The following is a 17,289-nucleotide window of genomic DNA, read 5'->3' as shown; positions in this document are numbered from 1 at the left end:
TTTTGCAGGACCTTACATGATGGGTCTGGGAGATGTTGCATGGCTGGGCATTTGGGCAGGTGTGTCCCAAGGAAAAGGGTGGGTGGGTCACTCTTTTCGGGACCGGAGATGTCTAGTTCCTTTTGCCCTCCCTATTTCTCTCCATCTCAAGGTCCACCTGAGGCCAAAGAAAAGGTGTACATGGGTCACTCTTTGCAGGACCTTTCATGATGGGTCTGGGGAGATGATGGACCTTACATGATGGGTCTGGGAGATGATGCATGGCTGGGCATTTGGGCAGGTGTGTCCCAGGGAAATGAGTGGGTGGGTCACTCTTTTTTGGACCGGAGATGTCTAGTGTCTTTTGCCCTGCCTATTTCTCTCCATCGCAAGGTGCACCTGAGGCCAAAAGAAAGATGTGCATGGGTCACTCTTTGCAGGACCTTTCATGATGGGTCTGGGAGATGATGCGTGGCTGGTCATTTGGGCAGGTGTGTCCCAAGGAAATGGGTGGGTGGGTCACTTTTTTTGGGACCAGAGATGTTTAGTTCCTTTGCCCTCCCTATTTGTCTCCCTATTTTGGTGCACCTAAGGCCAAATGAAAGGTGTGCATGGGTCACTCTTTGCAGGACCTTACATTATGGGTCTGGGAGATGATGGACCTTCCATGATGGGTCTGGGTGGGTTTCTTTTTGGGACCAGAGATGTCTAGTTCCTTTTGCCCTCCCTATTTGTCTCCATCCCAAGGTGCACCTGAGGCCAAAGAAAAGGTGTGCATGGGTCACTCTTTGCAGGACCTTACATGATGGGTCTGGGGAAATGATGGACCTTACATTATGGGTTTGGGAGATGATGTGTGGCTGGGCATTTGGGCAGGTGTGTCCCAAGAAATAGTTGGGTGGGTCACTCTTTTCGGGACCGGAGATGTCTAGTTCCTTTTGCCTTCCCTATTTCTCTCCATCCCAAGGTGCACCTGAGGCCAAAGGAAAGGTGTGCACAGGTCACTCTTTGCAGGACCTTACATGATGGGTCTGGGAGATGATGCATGGCTGGACATTTGGGCAGGTGTGTCCCAGGAAAATGGGTGGGTGGGTCACTCTTTTGGGAACGGAGATGTCTAGTTCCTTCACCCCCTCCTCCCTATTTCTCTCCATCCCAAGGTGCACCTGAGGCCAAAGGAAATGTGTGCACAGGTCACTCTTTGCAGAACCTTACATGATGGGCCTGGGAGATGATGCGTGGCTGGGCATTTGGGCAGGTGTGTCCCAAGGAAATGAGTGGGCGGGTCACGCTTCTCAGGACCGGAGATGTCTAGTTCTTTCACTCTCTCGTCCTTATTCCTCTCCATCCCAAGGTGCACCTGAGGCTAAGGGAAAGGTGTGCACGGGTCACTCTTAGCAGGAGCTTACATGATCTAGGATATGTGTATGTGTCTGGGGAGATGATGTGTGACTGGACAATTGGGCAGATGTGTACCAAGGAAATGGGTGGGTCACTCTTTTCAGGACTGGAGATGTCTTGTTCCTTCACCCCCTTCTCACTATTTCTCCCCATGCCAAGGTGCATCTCAGGCCAAATGAAAGGTGTGCACAGGTCACTCTTTTCAGGACCTTACATGATCTAGTATGTGTGCATGTATGTCCAATTCCTCTCCATTGCAAGGTGCACCTGGGGCCAAAGGAAAGGTGTGCACAGGTCATTCTTTGCAGGACCTTACATGATCTAGTATATGTGTGCGTCCCATTTTTCTCCATCCCAAGGTGCAGCTGAGTCCATCTCACCCAAAAGAAAGATGTGCCCGAGTCACACTTCTCAGGACTCAGGGTGCTCTCCTTGGGTGGGTTCATCTCCCCTACTTCTCTCATGTCCCCGCAAACTAGAGCTGACAGACGGGAGCTCACCCTGTCTTGCAGATTCAAGCCAGCAACCTTCAGGTCAGCAACCCAACCTTCAGGTCAGCAGTCCAGCCAGCACAAGGGTTTAATCCATTGTGCCACCGTATAATATAATTCCCCCTTCCTTCTTTCCATCCCACTCCATTGACAACGTGCACTTGAATTCGGCTGACAAAAGTGCTGGGAGGTTACTCTTTTCAGGATCAAAAACAGTCTTAATTGGGGTGGATCCATTCCCTGTCCCATCTCTCCATCCCAAGGCATACCTGAGGCCAGGTGACCCAAAGGAAAGATGTGTATTGGTCACCCTTTGTGGGACCGTGTATGGTATAGTAATAATTTTCCACCATTTCTCTCTAACCCGTCCAATGAGAAGATGCATTTGAGCATCTGACCCAAGGAAAAGTGTGCTTAGCTCATTTTTTGGGGGACCCAAGGTGGTCCAGTTGGTGTGGGGTCCCATTTCTCTCCATCCCAATGGCAGAGAGCACCTGAGTCTAACTGACCAAAAGGAAAGGTGTGCATAGGTCACTCTTTGCAGGACTTCCAGATAGTCTGGTACAGGCATGGGCAAAGTTTAGCCTTCCAGGTGTTTTGGACTTCAACTCCCACCATTCCTAACAGCTTCAGGCCCTTCCTTTGCCCACTCAGCTGCTTAATTCCTTTCTATTCCTGTTGTATGAATGTGGTAGAAAGGGGCACAGCCTAGTATTGGAGCCTGGAGGAATGTAAACCCCTCCCCATTTTATTTCCTCAATGTATTACTCTCCCCTACTTCTCCATTTCTCTTTTGAAATTGGAATTTTGGAAAATATTATATTGTGTGCACGCTCAGGTGATGTATAGAGACTGGGTAAACACACCAAGACCTGGATATGAGGTCTAATGAGGGAGAATGTTGTCTGCTTATGGACAGAAGCACTCTTTTTTGTCACGGCTTTGTGCCTATTGTATGTGAATTGAATGATCGAGCCCTGCTGCACAAAAAGCCTTGTTCGCCAGTGGGCAATATATCTCCCAGGCAAAGAGGCCAAGACCTAGGAGGTCAGATGACAGTGCATTTAAGGTAGCAAAAAATGAGCATGTTTTTCACCTCTTCGATGATTGTGCCAATGAAGGCATTTCACGAGGTTTGCCTTAGGTTTGGAAGCAATCAGGAATGGGGGGCATACACCACAAAACTACTCCAACATGCTTGACTTGCTGAGATTAGTCCGTCTTTTACAAGGGTGGAAACTGGGTGCCCTGCCAGATGTTGATGGACTGCATCTCTCAGCATCCCGCATCCCTGGCTATTGCTGCAATTTAACAGAATATATACATGGTTTGCAGCTCAGATTCACAACTATTTTGGGTACATCCATCCCATTTTGCTTGGCATCATTCTGGTTTAGGTTTGTGGTTATGCTGGAGCAACATTTCTCAACCTGGGTGGGTCGTGAGGGGGTTTCAGAGGGGTCACCAAAGACCATCAGAAAACATTTCTCATGGTCTTAGGAACCTCTTTGGCAGAAAAGGCTGAAGATCTCTCCGCCTGTCCTTCTCTTCCTTTTTGGAAACAGACGGCAAATCCTCCACCAAAAGCCCTCCTCCGCTGTGATTGGCTGGCCTCTCAGCTGAGGGTAGGGCTGTTTCCGAGACTCCATGTGGAGAGGGGAGAGCAGGCGTGCTTGGTGCATGACAGCGTGGTACACATGAGTGGGCAACGGAGAGCATGCGAGGCTGGAGGGAGGCTCAAGGCATCGAGTCCCTTCAAGGCATGGGGGTTCTGTGTGGGAAGTTTGGCCTAATTATGTCGTTGGTTGGGTTCAGAATGCTCTTTGATTGTAGGTGAACTATAAATCCCAGCAACTACAACTCCCAAATGTCAAGGTGAACTACAACTCCAAAACTCAAGGTCCACCAAACCCTTCCAGTATTTTCTGTTGGTCATGGGAGTTCTATGTGCCTAGATTGCTTCAATTCCATTGTTTGTGGAGTCCAGAATGTTCTTTGATTGTAGGTTGACTATAAATCGCAGCAACAACAACTCCTAAATGTCAAGGTGTATTTTCCCCAAACTCCACCAGTGTCCACATTTGAGCATATTGAGTATTTGTGTCAAGTTTGTTCCAGATCCATCACTTTTTTGAGTCCACAGTGCTCTCTGGATGTAGGTGAACTACAAATTCCAAACTCATCAATGCCTTTGAAACCCTTCCAGTATTATCTTTTGGTCATGGGAGTTCTGTGTGCCTAGATTGCTTCAATTCCATTGTTTGTGGAGTCCAGAATGCTCTTTGATTGTAGGTTGACTATAAATCGCAGCAACGACAACTCCTAAATGTCAAGGTGTATTTTCCCCAAACTCCACCAGTGTCCACATTTGAGCATATTGAGTATTTGTGCCAAGTTTGTTCCAGATCCATACCTTTTTTGAGTCCACAGTGCTCTCTGGATTTAGGTGAACTACAAATCCAAAACCCGTCAATGCTCTCAAAACCCTTCCAGTATTTTCTGTTGGTCATGGGAGTTCTGTGTGCCTAGATTGCTTCAATTCCATTGTTTGTGGAGTCCAGAATGCTCTTTGATTGTAGGTTGACTATAAATCCCAGCAACTACAACTCCCAAATGTCAAGGTGTATTTTCCCCAAACTCCACCAGTGTTTACATTTGGGCATATTGAGTATTTGTGTCAAGTTTGGTCCAGATCCGTCACTTTTTTGAGTCCACAGTGCTCTCTGGATGTAGGTGAACTACAACTCCCAAACTCATCAACGCCCTTGAAAGCCTTTCAGTATTTTCTGTTGGTTACAGGGGTTCTGTGTGGGAAGTTTGGCCCAAATCTATCATTGGTGGGGTCAGAATTCTCTTTGATTGTAGGTGAACTATAAATCCCAGCAACTACAACTCCCAAATGTCAAGGTGTATTTTTCCCAAACCCCACCAGTGTTCATATTTGAGCATATTGAGTATCTGTGCCAAGTTTGGTCCGGATCCATCACTTTTTTTAGTCCACAGTGCTCTCTGGATTTAGGTAAACTACAACTCCCAAACTCATCAATGCCCTCAAAACCCTTCCAGTATTTTATGTTGGTCATGGGAGTTCTGTGTGCCCCTATATAAGGGGTCGCGGCATTAGGAAGGTTGAGAAACAGTATGCTGGGGAGTCACTTTCTATTCTGCCTCGGTCTTGACCTTGTGGCAACCTGTTCCATGGGACATCTCTTTTTTCCTCCCACATCTTGCCTTGTGGGGTTTTTTTCCCTTTTCCACCTCCCATAACTTATCACTAGACAACCACACCAGATGGTTCCCATATCTTTCCCCCCTTTTTTCTTCTTTTCAGTGCTTGAACCCAAGTGATCTTGTGCCCATCTGCCACTCCCCTGCATTCATATCTATCTCTGCTGACAATTCTTCATCTGGGTAGATTCTGTCTTGGCAGTGAAGCTTTGGCAATATGCAACCAGCTTCTTTTTTCTTTCAAGTCTGCTCTTTAGCAGAGTTCAGTTAACAAAGGCTCAGATCCCTTTTTACACTGCCATATAATCCAGATTATCAAAACAGATAATCCACATTATCTGTATTCATGACCAGAATCACTGGATTGCTGTGAGTTTTCTAGGTTGTATGGTCATCTTCCAGAAGCATTCTCTTCTGACGTTTCACCCACATCTATGGCAGGCATCCTCAGAGGTTGTGACATTTGTTGGAAACTAGGCAAATGGTGTTTATATATCTGTGGAATCTCCGTGGAGGGAGAAAGAACTCTTGTTTGCTTGAGGCAAGTGTGAATGTTGCAATTGACCACCTTGATGAGCATATAATGGCCTTGCATCTTCAATGCCTGGCTGGTTGTTGCCTGGGAGAATCCTTCGTTGGGAGGTGTTAGCTGGCCCTGATTGATTCTTGTCTGGAATTCCCTCTTTATTTACTTTCCTGATTTTAGAGTTTTTAAAATATTGGTAGCAGAGGAGGCCCTAGGTAATTTTCAACGGTAAGCAAACAGTATTTTGCCCCCCCCCCCAAACCAATCATTGATATATATTTTCTGTTCTGTGTGCCATATTTGGTTCAATTCCATCATTGGTGGAGTTCAGAATGCCCTTTGATTGTAAGTGAACTATACATCCCAGTAACTACAACTCGCATATGCCAAGGTCTATTTTCCCCCAAGAGCGCCTCAAGAGCGCCCCTGGGCAAAATCAACTATACTGGAAATGCTTACTTTGCGTAATGGGTTGAGCCGCCCCTGACTGGTAGCCGCATTTTGTTCATTTTCATTGAAACCCACAAGTATGTGAACAATACTGAGGCTGGATGGCCATCAACAGAGGCTGGATGGCCATCTGTCAGGGGTGATTTGAATGCAATATTTCTGCTTCTTGGCAGGGGATTGGACTGGATGGCCCACGAGGTCTCTTCCAACTCTTTGATTCTATGATTCTAATATCAACAGAAAAGACAAAACCATGAAAATGAGCAAAATCTGACTAATAATATTAAAAACTCAAAAATCAGTACAGTAAATAAAGAGCAACGCTCAAAAAGCAGGGGAATTCCAGACAGGAAACAATCAGGGCCAGCTAACATCTCCCAACGAAGGAGATGGCTGATTACTGCCCTCCAGGCAGCAACCAGCCAGGCTTTGAAGCTGCAAGGCCATTGAATGCTAATCAAGGTGGCCATTTGCAACATTCACACTTGCCTCAAGAGTTTTTTCTCTCACTTTGGACATTCCGCAGATATATAAATCTCACTTGCCTAGTTTCCAACAGACCTCACAACCTCTGAGGATGCCTGCCATAGATGTGGGTGAAACATCAGGAGAGAATGCTTCTGGAACATGACCATACAGCCCAGAAAACTCACAACAACCCAGTGATTTTGGCTATGAAAGCTTCGACAACATGTAGATTGACAGGTTTTTCCGCTCAAATGGAAAGCATTTCGGAAGAAGCTTTCAAGTTGTCTTTAGAAGGAGGGCAATGTTTTTATTTATTTACGCAAGAACAACATGACCTGGTTGTTTCCTTTCACATGTGTGTGTATCACCAGTTACAAAGTTTGCTGAAACTTATTGAAGTGTTTTTCTTTTTTCTTTGTGATGCATGTTGTTGTTTTTCCCCCCTGCATCAAGTTTCTATGAAAGAGGCAATGCTCAGGAACACATTGACTTTGTTAACTGAGGTGTACCTGCAATCCCAGATGTCAGAATGGCTGATATGGCTAGCAGGTCACTGAATTGCAACAGGGATTTGAATGAAGATCCTTACATAACTCATAATATTAGCTCTCTTTTATCTCTCTCCTAGAAGCCTCAAATGCAATCAGTTACCATAAAACATTTAGTGGGAAATAGATTGCATTGGCATTGATATGACTCACCTCAAAGTAAATGCCTTCCAGGCTGGGGTTTGAATGTGTGTAGCATTGTGGAGCAATGCAGCTGGACTTTTGGAGAGCGAAAGAAGTCGTATCAGGATTGGTTTTGGGAGTTGTAGTTTTACAAGGCTTATAGCAGCGTTTCTCAACCTGGGAGTCGGGACCCCTGGAGAGGTCGTGAGAGGATGTCAGAGACGCCATCAAAGACCATCAGAAAACACAGTATTTTCTGTTGGTCATGGGGGTTCTGTGTGAGAAGTTTGGCCCAATTCTATCATTGGTGGGGTCAGAATGCTCTTTGATTCTAGGTGAACTATAAATCCCAGCAACTACAACTCCCAAATATCAAGGTGTATTTTCCCCAAACCCCACCAGTGTTTACATTTGAGCATATTGAGTATTTGTGCCAAGTTTGTTCCAGACCCATCATTGTTTGAGTCCACAGTATTCTCTGGATGTAGGTGAACTACAACTCCAAAACTCAAGGTCAATGCCCACCAAACCCTTTCAGTATTTTCTGTTGGTCATGGGAGTTCTGTGTGGCAAGTTTGGTTCAATTCCATCGTTGGTGGAGTTCAGAATGCTCCTTGATTGTAGGTGAACTATAAATCCCAGTAACTGCAACTCCCAAATGTCAAGGCCTATTTTCCCCAAATTCCACCAGTGTTCACAGCTTAGCATATTGAGTATTTGTGCCAAGTTTGGTCCAGATCCATCATTGTTTGAGTCCACAGTGCTCTCTGGATGTAGGCGAACTACAACTCCAAAAAATCAAGGTCAGTGCCCACCAAACCCTTCCAGTATTTTCTGTTGGTCATGGGAGAACTGTGCGCCAAGTTTGGTTCAATTCCATCGTTGGTGGGTTTCAGAATGCTCTTTGATTGTAGGTGAACTATAAATCCCAGCAACTACAACTCCCAAATTACATCATCAATTCTCCTCCCTCCCCCCCCCCCCAACCCCACCAATATTCAAATTTGGGTTTATCGGGTATTTGTGCCAAGTTTGGTCCAGTGAATGAAAATACATCCTGCATCACAGATATTTTCATTATGATTCAAAACAGTAGCAAAATTGCAGTTATGAAGTAGCAATGAAAATAATTTTATGGTTTGGGTTCACCACAATATTAGGAATTGTATTAAGGGGTTACGGCATTAAGAATGTTGAGAGCGACTGCCTATAGCCTTCTCTGCCAAGGAATGCTGGTGCCTCACCAAACTACAAATCCCAGGATTCTGTGACAGTTGAAGTGGTGCCAAATGGCATTCATTCTACAGTGCAGATCAGAGTTTTCCAAATGGTGTGTCTCGATACGTTACACAGTGTGTAGGGATGTTGCACGACCTAAGGTGAAACTTCTGAGTCAATGTGAAATAAGTAATCAATCATATATTTTACAAACATATATAGATGGGAAAAAATCGTGAGACATGTGCTGTCCCATATATTTTGGTATCCCAATTTATGCCTGTGTCTGTATCTCTCATAAGGGGTTCATTTAACTCCCAGCTTGCTAGTCAAACTGAATTACTGTGTTGCGAAGTGATGCATGCATAAAAAACGGTGTAAAAACAATGAAATGTGTTGTCAAAGGCTTTCATGGCTAGAATCACTGGGCTGCTGTGAGTTTTCCAGACTGTCTGGCCATGTTCCAGAAGCATTCTCTTCTGACATTTTGCCCACATCTATGTTGGGCATCCTCAGAGGTTGTGAGGTCTGTTGGAAACTAGGCAATTGAGGTTTATATATCTGTGGATTAATGTCCAGGGTGGGAGAAAGAACTCTTGTCTGGTTGAAGCCAGTGTGGATGTTGGTGTTGGCCACCTTGACTAGGATTGAATGGCCTTGCAGCTTCAAAGTCTGGTTGATTGCTGCCTGGGGGAATCCTTTGTTGGGAGGACAAGTCTACATAGGAACCACCAAATGCAGAAATGCCCAAACATGAATCAAGGAACATGAAAGGCACTGCAGACTAATTCAATCAGATAAGTCATAGCAGAGTACCTGATGAACCAACCTGGACACAGCATATTATTGGAGAACACAGAAATGCTAGACCACTCTAAGAACCACTATGTCGGAGGACACAGAGAAGCCACTGAAATCCACAAGCATGTGGACAATTTCAATAGAAAGGAGGAAACCATGGAAATGAAGAAAATCTGGCTATTGGCATTAAAAAGCTCTAAAATCAGGATAGTAAATAAAGAACAATGCTCCAAAATTAAGCAAAACAAAACAAAAAACACAGGGGAATTCCAGACATGAAACAATCACGGCCAGCTAACACCTCCCAACAAAGGATTCCTCCAGGCAGGAAGCAGCCAGGCTTTGAAGCTGCAAGGCCATTCTGTGCTAATCAAGGATGCCAAGTGAAACATTCACACTTGCCTCAAACAGACAAGAGTTTTTTCTCCCACCCTGGAAATTATTCCACAGATATATAAACCTCTCTTGTCCTAGTTTCCAACAAGCCTCACAACCTCTGAGGATGCCTGCCATAGATGTGGGCAAAATGTCAGAAGAGAACGCTTCTGGAACATGCCCATACAGTCTGGAAAACTCAAAGCAACCCAAAACAATGAAATGTTTGGAAACTTTTGGCGAAGTGGAAGCCAGCATTGGGAATGCTTTGGGGTTGGAGCTGAGCACTGTGCCTTTCTCCTTTGCAGCCTGGGCGAGGACTTCTACCGGGAAGCCATTGAGCACTGCCGCAGCTACAATGCCCGGCTGTGCGCCGAACGCAGCATGCGCCTGCCCTTCCTGGACTCGCAAACGGGGGTCGCCCAGAACAATTGCTACATCTGGATGGAGAAGACCCACCGGGGCCCAGGTGCGAATGCTACGGATGATGCTCTGCATGGTGTACACACAATTTTCCTGGTGCTGGAATTTGGATGTAGAACGGATCCTTTGGCACATGGCACCTGAAGGGCATCATGCCCAGAAGGGAGGGAGTTGGAGAAGTATTGTGTGGACGAGAAACAGTGTATTGAGCCAGGAGCTGAGAAGCCAAAAAGCCAGACTTAGTCGCTTTGCGCGTTGATGTGGAGAGAGATCTGATGAGCTCTGGATAGTCTCCCAGCCCTAAAATACCTCTGAATGTGCCACTAACCTTTCACATCTGCTGGTATCAGGCCAGGAGGACCCCTATGAAAGTGAAAAACTACTCTGGATGTGCTACTAACCTTTCATATTAGCTAGTATCAGGCCCAGAGGACCCCTATATTGCATATATTGCTACTTCTTTAAACCTCTTTAGAATTTCTAGGTCTTCCAGAATGACTCTTTGGAGGACTTAGCGATTCCGAGAAAGAGGTTCTTTATAGAAATCTTTGGGTCCTCCAACGTAATTGAGGAAATTGACCCTAGAGTCACACTCAAGGCCTTAGAGATCCCCGGAGTGAGTATTTTTTAATCAAATCCACAAAAGCAGAAACCGCAATTATAGATATGATTGTAATCTCTCCGAGGCCCCAATGTGGTATCAATGAGCATAGTAAAAGGAAAAATATAGGCAGAATTTGAACCTTGGATTGAAATGGGTCAATTGAAGGTGGAAATGATATGAGCTTCTAAAATGGCATTGGATTATAACTCCCAGAAGTCCTTACTAAGGATGCTGGGTGTTCCAGTTCAAGAGTATCTGCTCCCATCTAGATTGCCATACGATGCAGTTTGGAACAACATTAAATCATAAAATCATAGAATCTGAGAGTTGGAAGAGACCTCATGGGTCATCCAGTCCAACCCCCTGACAAGAAGCAGGAATATTGCATTCAAAGCACCCCTGACAGATGGCCATCTAGCCTCTGTTTAAAAACCTCCAAAGAAGGAGCCTCCACCACACTCCAGGGCAGAGAGTTCCACTGCTGAACGGTTCTCAGAGTTGACTCATATAATACTGTTTGATACAGTTTGACTGCATTATAGAAGTCTATGCCAGGTATGGGCCAAGTTTGGCCATCCAGGTGTTTTGGACTTCAACTCCCACAATTCTGTTAGGAATTGTGGGAGTTGGAGTCCAAAACACCTGGATGGCCAAACTTGGCCGATGCCTGGTCATGCAGTTTCAAGTTGCATAGTATGGCCCCTTGGTGGTGCAGCAGGTTAAACCGTTGAGCTGCTGAACTTGCTGATCGAAAGGTTGGCAGTTCAGATCCGGGGAGCGGGGTGAGCTCCCGCTGTTAGGCCCAGCTTCTGCCAACCTAGCAGTTTGAAAACATACCAATGTGGGTAGATCAGTAGGTACCGTTTCTGCGGGAAAGTAACAGCGCTCCATGCAGTCATGACCTTGGAGGTGTCTACGGACAACGCCGGCTCATCGGCATCGAAATGGAGATGAGCACCAACCCAGAGTTGGACACGACTAGACTTAATGTCATGGGAAAACTTTACCTTTACCTAATATGTTGGTATAGATGGGAATTCTGAAAGGCATCCTATGCCCACTACAGGGATAATAATAAAGACAGGGCAAGTGGCAATGGTCATTGCCTGTTTTCCCCAGTGTCCTGCAAAACAAAGGGGTGGTTTAAATGCCAACCCCATATTTTTAGGGAAGGATTTCTTGTTGCTCACTCACTCTGCCTCTCCTCCAGGGCTGGCGCCGGGTCAGATCTACACCTATCCGGCTCGCTGTTGGCGCAAGAAGCGGCGGCTGAACATCCTGGAGGATCCAAGACTCCGGCCTTGCGAATTCAAGATCGGTAAGGACGCTTTCCAGGACAATTGGACAGAGGGCAGGGGAAATGGGAGAAGCCTTTACCAAAAGGGTAAATATTACATGTTAGGTAGTTCTGGAAAGTGAGCCAGCAGTGGTAGAGTGGTTTGAACCTTTGGCTACAACTCCAGAGACCAAGGACCAAATCCCTGCTCAACTGGGTGACTTTGGGCAAGTCACACTCTCTCAGCCTAAGAGGAAAACAATCTCAAAATCTTGCCAAAAGAAAAATCCCTGCAATATTTGTCTTAGGATCACATAGGTCAAAAAGGTCTTGAAGGCAGACAACAACAAGGTTGTCCAGGATACAGATTGAGGATGCGTTCTTATTACAGTTTCTCAACCTGGGGGTTGGGACCCCTGGAGGTGTCAAAGGAGTTGCCAAAGACCCCCAGGAAACACAGTATTTATTGTTAGTCATGGGGGTTCTGGGTGGAAAGTTTAGCCCAATTCTATCATTGGTGGGGTTCAGAATGCTCTTTGATTGTAAGTGAACGATAAATCCCAACAACTACAACTCCCAAATATCAAGTCTATTTAAGTATTCATGCCAAGTTTGGTCCAGATCCATCATTGTTTAAGTTCACACTGCTCTCTGGATGTAGGTGAACTACAACTCCAAAACTCAAGGTCAGCTCCCACCAAACCATTCCAGTATTTTCTGTGTGTCCAGTTTGGTTCAATTCCATTGCTGGTGGAGTTCAGAATGCTCATTGATTGTAGGTGAACTATAAATCACAGCAGCTACAACTCCCAAATGTCAAGGTCTGTTTCCTCAGGCTCCCGTAGTGTTCACGTATTCAGTATTTTTGACAAGTTTCGTCCAGATCCATCATTGTTTGAGTCCACAGTGCTCTCTGGATGTGAGTGAGCTACAACTCCACACTCAAGGTCAATACCAACCAAACCCTTCCAGTGTTTTCTGTTGTTCATGGGAGTTCTGTGTGCCTAGATTGCTTCAATTCCATTATTTGTGGAGTCCAGAATGCTCTTTGATTGTAGTTTGACTATAAATCCCAGCAACTACAACTCCCAAATTTCAAGGTCTATTTTCCCCAAACTCCACCAGTGTTCACATTTGGGCATATTGAGTATCCGTGCCAAGTTTGGTCAAGTCCACAGTGATCCCTGGATGTAGGTGAACTACAACTCCAAAACCAAAGGACGCTGCCCACCAAACCCTTCCAGTATTTTCTGTTGCTCATGGGATTTCTGTGTGCCAAGTTTGGTTCAATTCTATTATGGGTGGAGTTCAGAATGCTCTTTGATTGTAGGTGAACTATAAATCCTAGCAACTACAACTCCGAATTGACAACTCACCCTGCCCCCAACCATAGCAGTATTCAAATTTGGGTGTATTGAGTATTTGTGCCAAATTTGGTCCAGTGAGTGAAAATACATTCTGCATATCAGATATTTACGATTCATAACAGTAGCAAAATTTTAGTTCAAAATGCTCTTTGATTGTAGGTTAACCATAAATCCCAGCAACTACAACTCCCAAATGAGAAAATCAATAACCCGCCCAACCCCACCAGTATTCCAATTTGGGTGTATCAGATATTTGTCCCAAATTTGGTCCAGTGAATGAAAATACATCCTGCATATCAGATATTTACATTACGATTCATAACAGTAGCAAAATGACAGTTGTGAAGTAGCAACCAAAATAATTGTATGGTTGTGGGGTCACCACAACATGAGGAGCTGTATTAAGGTGTCGCGGCTTTAGGAAGGCCGAGAACCACTGTTTTAGACCAAATTCAAGCCTTGTGTGGCTGGGGCAAGGTGCAGAGGAGGTTTGGCAGGAGCTTCCCCAGATGACAATTCCTATCGTTCATATTTTTTAAATCAAATCCTTAAGATAACAACATAAGCTTTTGCTAAAGTTCAGCTGTAAGTCAGTTTAAGCTGACAAATGACAAGCAGGAGTGCATTTCAACTGTAAATGTTGGATCAAGCAGATGATCTGGGTTTTCAGGAAGATTGAGGAAGTATATAAATGGTTAGGAAAGCTTGTCTTTCCTTGAAACTGCTGCCAGACAAGGTAGACCATTAATTTGGCAGAAGGTAACATGGTTTCTACTGCTACTAAACAAATAAATGGTGAAACATAATGTATCCTTAGATGAAGGGGTCAACCTCAGTCAATATGTATAGCTTTGCTTGTTATTTTATATACATTTGTGTTACAAATTGACTGTCATTGACTGGAGCAATACATATAATTTTTCTGTTAGAGCCAGCCTTCCATATCCACAGATTCTGTATCCATGGGTTCAAACACCAGCCTACAGAGCATCTACACCACACATGGACAAACTTTCTGTTGAACTTCAAGGCTGGGAACCACCTCGGTACTTAACACAATTTTGCAATTCAGCAAAATAGTATAAAAACTAAAGTCCAAATATCAAGAATAATCCACAGAAATCGGAGTACAGGAATAGCATCAAAAACCAGGAATACAAAAGCAGAATAAATCCAAAACATGAGATTTGGGAATAGTTCTTAAAACTTGGAATCATGATACAGGAGCAAAAGGAAACATGGAACTAGAAATCCCTTGACTTAACAATAGATCTATACTCAAAGAGCAACGTCACCTGGACTGACGGATCGATATACTTGGCTAGCTAATATAGAGAGAAAGTCATGCCTTCTCCTCTGGGAAACTGATCAGGACTTCTTAGCTAATAGACGTCTTGACCTTCTTAAACACTCCTGTGAAGCTCTATGTTGACCCAACGTAAATCTATCTAACTGCTCATTACTCTGTCCATCTGGACTTTCATTTTCATCCTCTGAGCTCAAATCTGTTCTTGACCTTGCTTCCCTAGGGAACTGCCTTTCAGGAATGTGGCCTTCAGACACAGACTGCTCATTTTCAAGGCTTAACATCTCTTGCTGGCTCTCCTGCTGATTTGCACACCCAGAATCCCCAGTGTTATCAAAATGACTAACAGGCCCAGAATCCCCAAAGAGATCAGGTGTAGGCACAATCAAAGGCTGAATTACCACACCTCCAGGTGTTTTGGACTTCAACTCCCACAATTCCTAACAGCCTCAGGCCCTTTCCTTTTCCTCCTCAGCCACTTGGAAAGGGCCTGAATCTGTTAGGAATTGTGAGAGTTGGAGTCCAAAACACCTGGAAGGCCCAACTTTGCCCATGCCTGCTCTAACACCTAATATTCATTGATGGACTCCCATCCAAGTACTAACCAAGGCTGATCCTGCTTAGCAAACAAGATTAATCAAGATCTGATGCCAGGTTTGCATGGAGTGGGTAAGTTGCTGAGGGGGAAATGGAAAGGTCTTGAGGCTGTTAGGAATGGTGCGAGTTGACATCCAAAACACCTGGAGGGCCAAAGTTTGCCTATTCCTGGTCTTCAGTGCTGTCTCCTTTCTTCCCAGATTGTGAACCCCCTCTGAAGAAAGAAGGAGGTCTCCCTGAAGGTCCAGTGTTAGAAGCCTTGCTGTGTGCCGAAACAGGGGACAAGAAGCCGGAGCTGAAGGAGGAGGACTTGAGCTTGGACTGTCAGGTGAGAGAAAGAAGGGACTTTGGCTGTGTCTAACCCTTATTTATCGACAACCATCTCCCTTATTCCTGATCTCAGATCATTTCCTTCAAAGGTCTCCTTTACTTCCCCCTATGACTCTCTTGCCCTGTAACTTGAGGATGGTCAGAAGCCTATTTGATGAACGTTGTGAATTATTTACAGCCACTTCACATGGCACTTCAAGCTCTGCTTGTTAGTGAGCTGATGCTCAACTTTAGTATCCTGTTTGTTTTTGGATGCTCTGCTATATTCAGGGTAGTTTTCCTTAACAAAAAGGGTTATGGGCCTAGCACATATCAAAGTTGTTTGTGGTAGGACTGGGTAATTAATGCTGATGTTGGACTAGAATTCCCAGCATGCTTCTTTGTAGGTTGAGGTTGGGGCTGATGCTCAGTTTGGTATCCTGTTTGTTTTTGGATGCTCTGCTATATTCAGGATAGTTTCCCCTAACATAAAGGGCTATGGAACCAGCACGCACCAAGGTTGTTTGTGGTAGGACTGGGTAATTTAACACTGATGTTGGACTAGAATTCCCAGCATGCCTCATTGTATGCTGAGGTTGGGGCTGATGCTTAAGTTTGGTATCCTGTTTGTTTTTGGATGCTCTGCTATATTTAGGGTAGTTTTCCCTAACAAGAGGGGTTATGGGCCCAGCACACACCAAGGTTGTTTGCAATAGGATTGGGTAATTAATGCTGCTCTTGGACTACAATTCCCACCATGCTTCATTGTAGGTTGAGGTTGGGGCTGATGATCAAGTTTGGTATCCTGTTTGTTTTTGGATGCTCTGCTATATTTAGGGTAGTTTTCCCTAACAAAAAGGGTTATGGGCCCAGCACACACCAAGGTTGTTTGTGGTAGGGCTGGGTAATTAATGTTGATGTTGAACTAGAATTCCCAGCATGCCTCATTGTAGGCTGAAGTTGAGGCTGATGCTCAAGTTTGGTATCCTGCTTGTTTTTGGTTGCTCTTCTGTATTCAGGATAGTTTAACATAAAGGGTTATGGGCCCAGCACGCACCAAGGTTGTTTGTGGTAGGACTGGGTAATTTCACATTGATGTTGGACTAGAATTCCCAGGATGCCTCATTGTACGCTGAGGTTTGGGCTGATTCTCAAGTTTGGTATCCTGTTTTTTTTAATGCTCTGACATATTTAGAGTAGTTTCCCCTAACAAAAAGGGTTATGGGTCCAGCACATACCAAAGTTGTTTGTTGTAGGACTGGGTAATTAATGCTAATATTGGACTAGAATTCCCAGCATGCCTCATTGTAGGTTGAAGTTGGGGTTGATGCTCAGTTTGGTATCCTGTTTGTTTTTGGATGCTCTGCTATATTCAGGGTAGTTTTCCCTAACAAAAAGGGTTATGGGCCCAGCACATATCAAGGTTGTTTGTGGTAGGGCTGGGTAATTAATGTTGATGTTGGACTAGAATGCCCAGCATGCCTCATTGTAGGCTGAGTTTGGGGCTGATGCTCAAGTTTGGTATCCTGTTTGTTTTTGGATGCTCTGATATATTTAGAGTAGTTTTCCCTAACAAAAAGGGTAATGGGCCCAGCACACACCAAGGTTGTTTGTGGTAGGGCTGGGTAATTAATGTTGATTTTGGACTAGAATTCCCAGCATGGCACACTGTAAGCTGAGGATGGAGCTGCTTGGTATTCCAAAATATCTGCACAGCAGTGGATTGGACTAGCTGGCCCACGTGGTCTCTTCCAGCTGTATTATTTTATGATTCTATTATTCTTTCTGAAGGATTTCGA

At 44.8% G+C, this 17,289-nt stretch overlaps 1 protein-coding gene across 4 annotated transcripts in view; it reads left to right on the top strand.

The window, feature by feature from the left end:
- The window catches only part of LOC132780120 (zinc finger protein neuro-d4), a 48,893-nt gene that overhangs the window by 1,583 nt on the left and 30,021 nt on the right, over positions 1-17,289 (top strand). For all 4 annotated transcript variants that reach the window (XM_067460871.1, XM_067460868.1, XM_067460870.1 and 1 more), the window contains exons 2-4: positions 9,917-10,077; positions 11,846-11,953; positions 15,382-15,509. In XM_067460871.1, the coding sequence (XP_067316972.1) occupies positions 9,993-10,077; positions 11,846-11,953; positions 15,382-15,509 (321 nt within the window). In that variant the 5' untranslated portion in view covers positions 9,917-9,992. The remainder of the gene's footprint in view (positions 1-9,916; positions 10,078-11,845; positions 11,954-15,381; positions 15,510-17,289) is intronic.

Source organism: Anolis sagrei, chromosome X (genome assembly GCF_037176765.1).
Source record: "Anolis sagrei isolate rAnoSag1 chromosome X, rAnoSag1.mat, whole genome shotgun sequence".
NCBI lineage: Eukaryota > Metazoa > Chordata > Lepidosauria > Squamata > Dactyloidae > Anolis > Anolis sagrei.
This window is presented reverse-complemented; position numbering and strand designations above follow the sequence as displayed.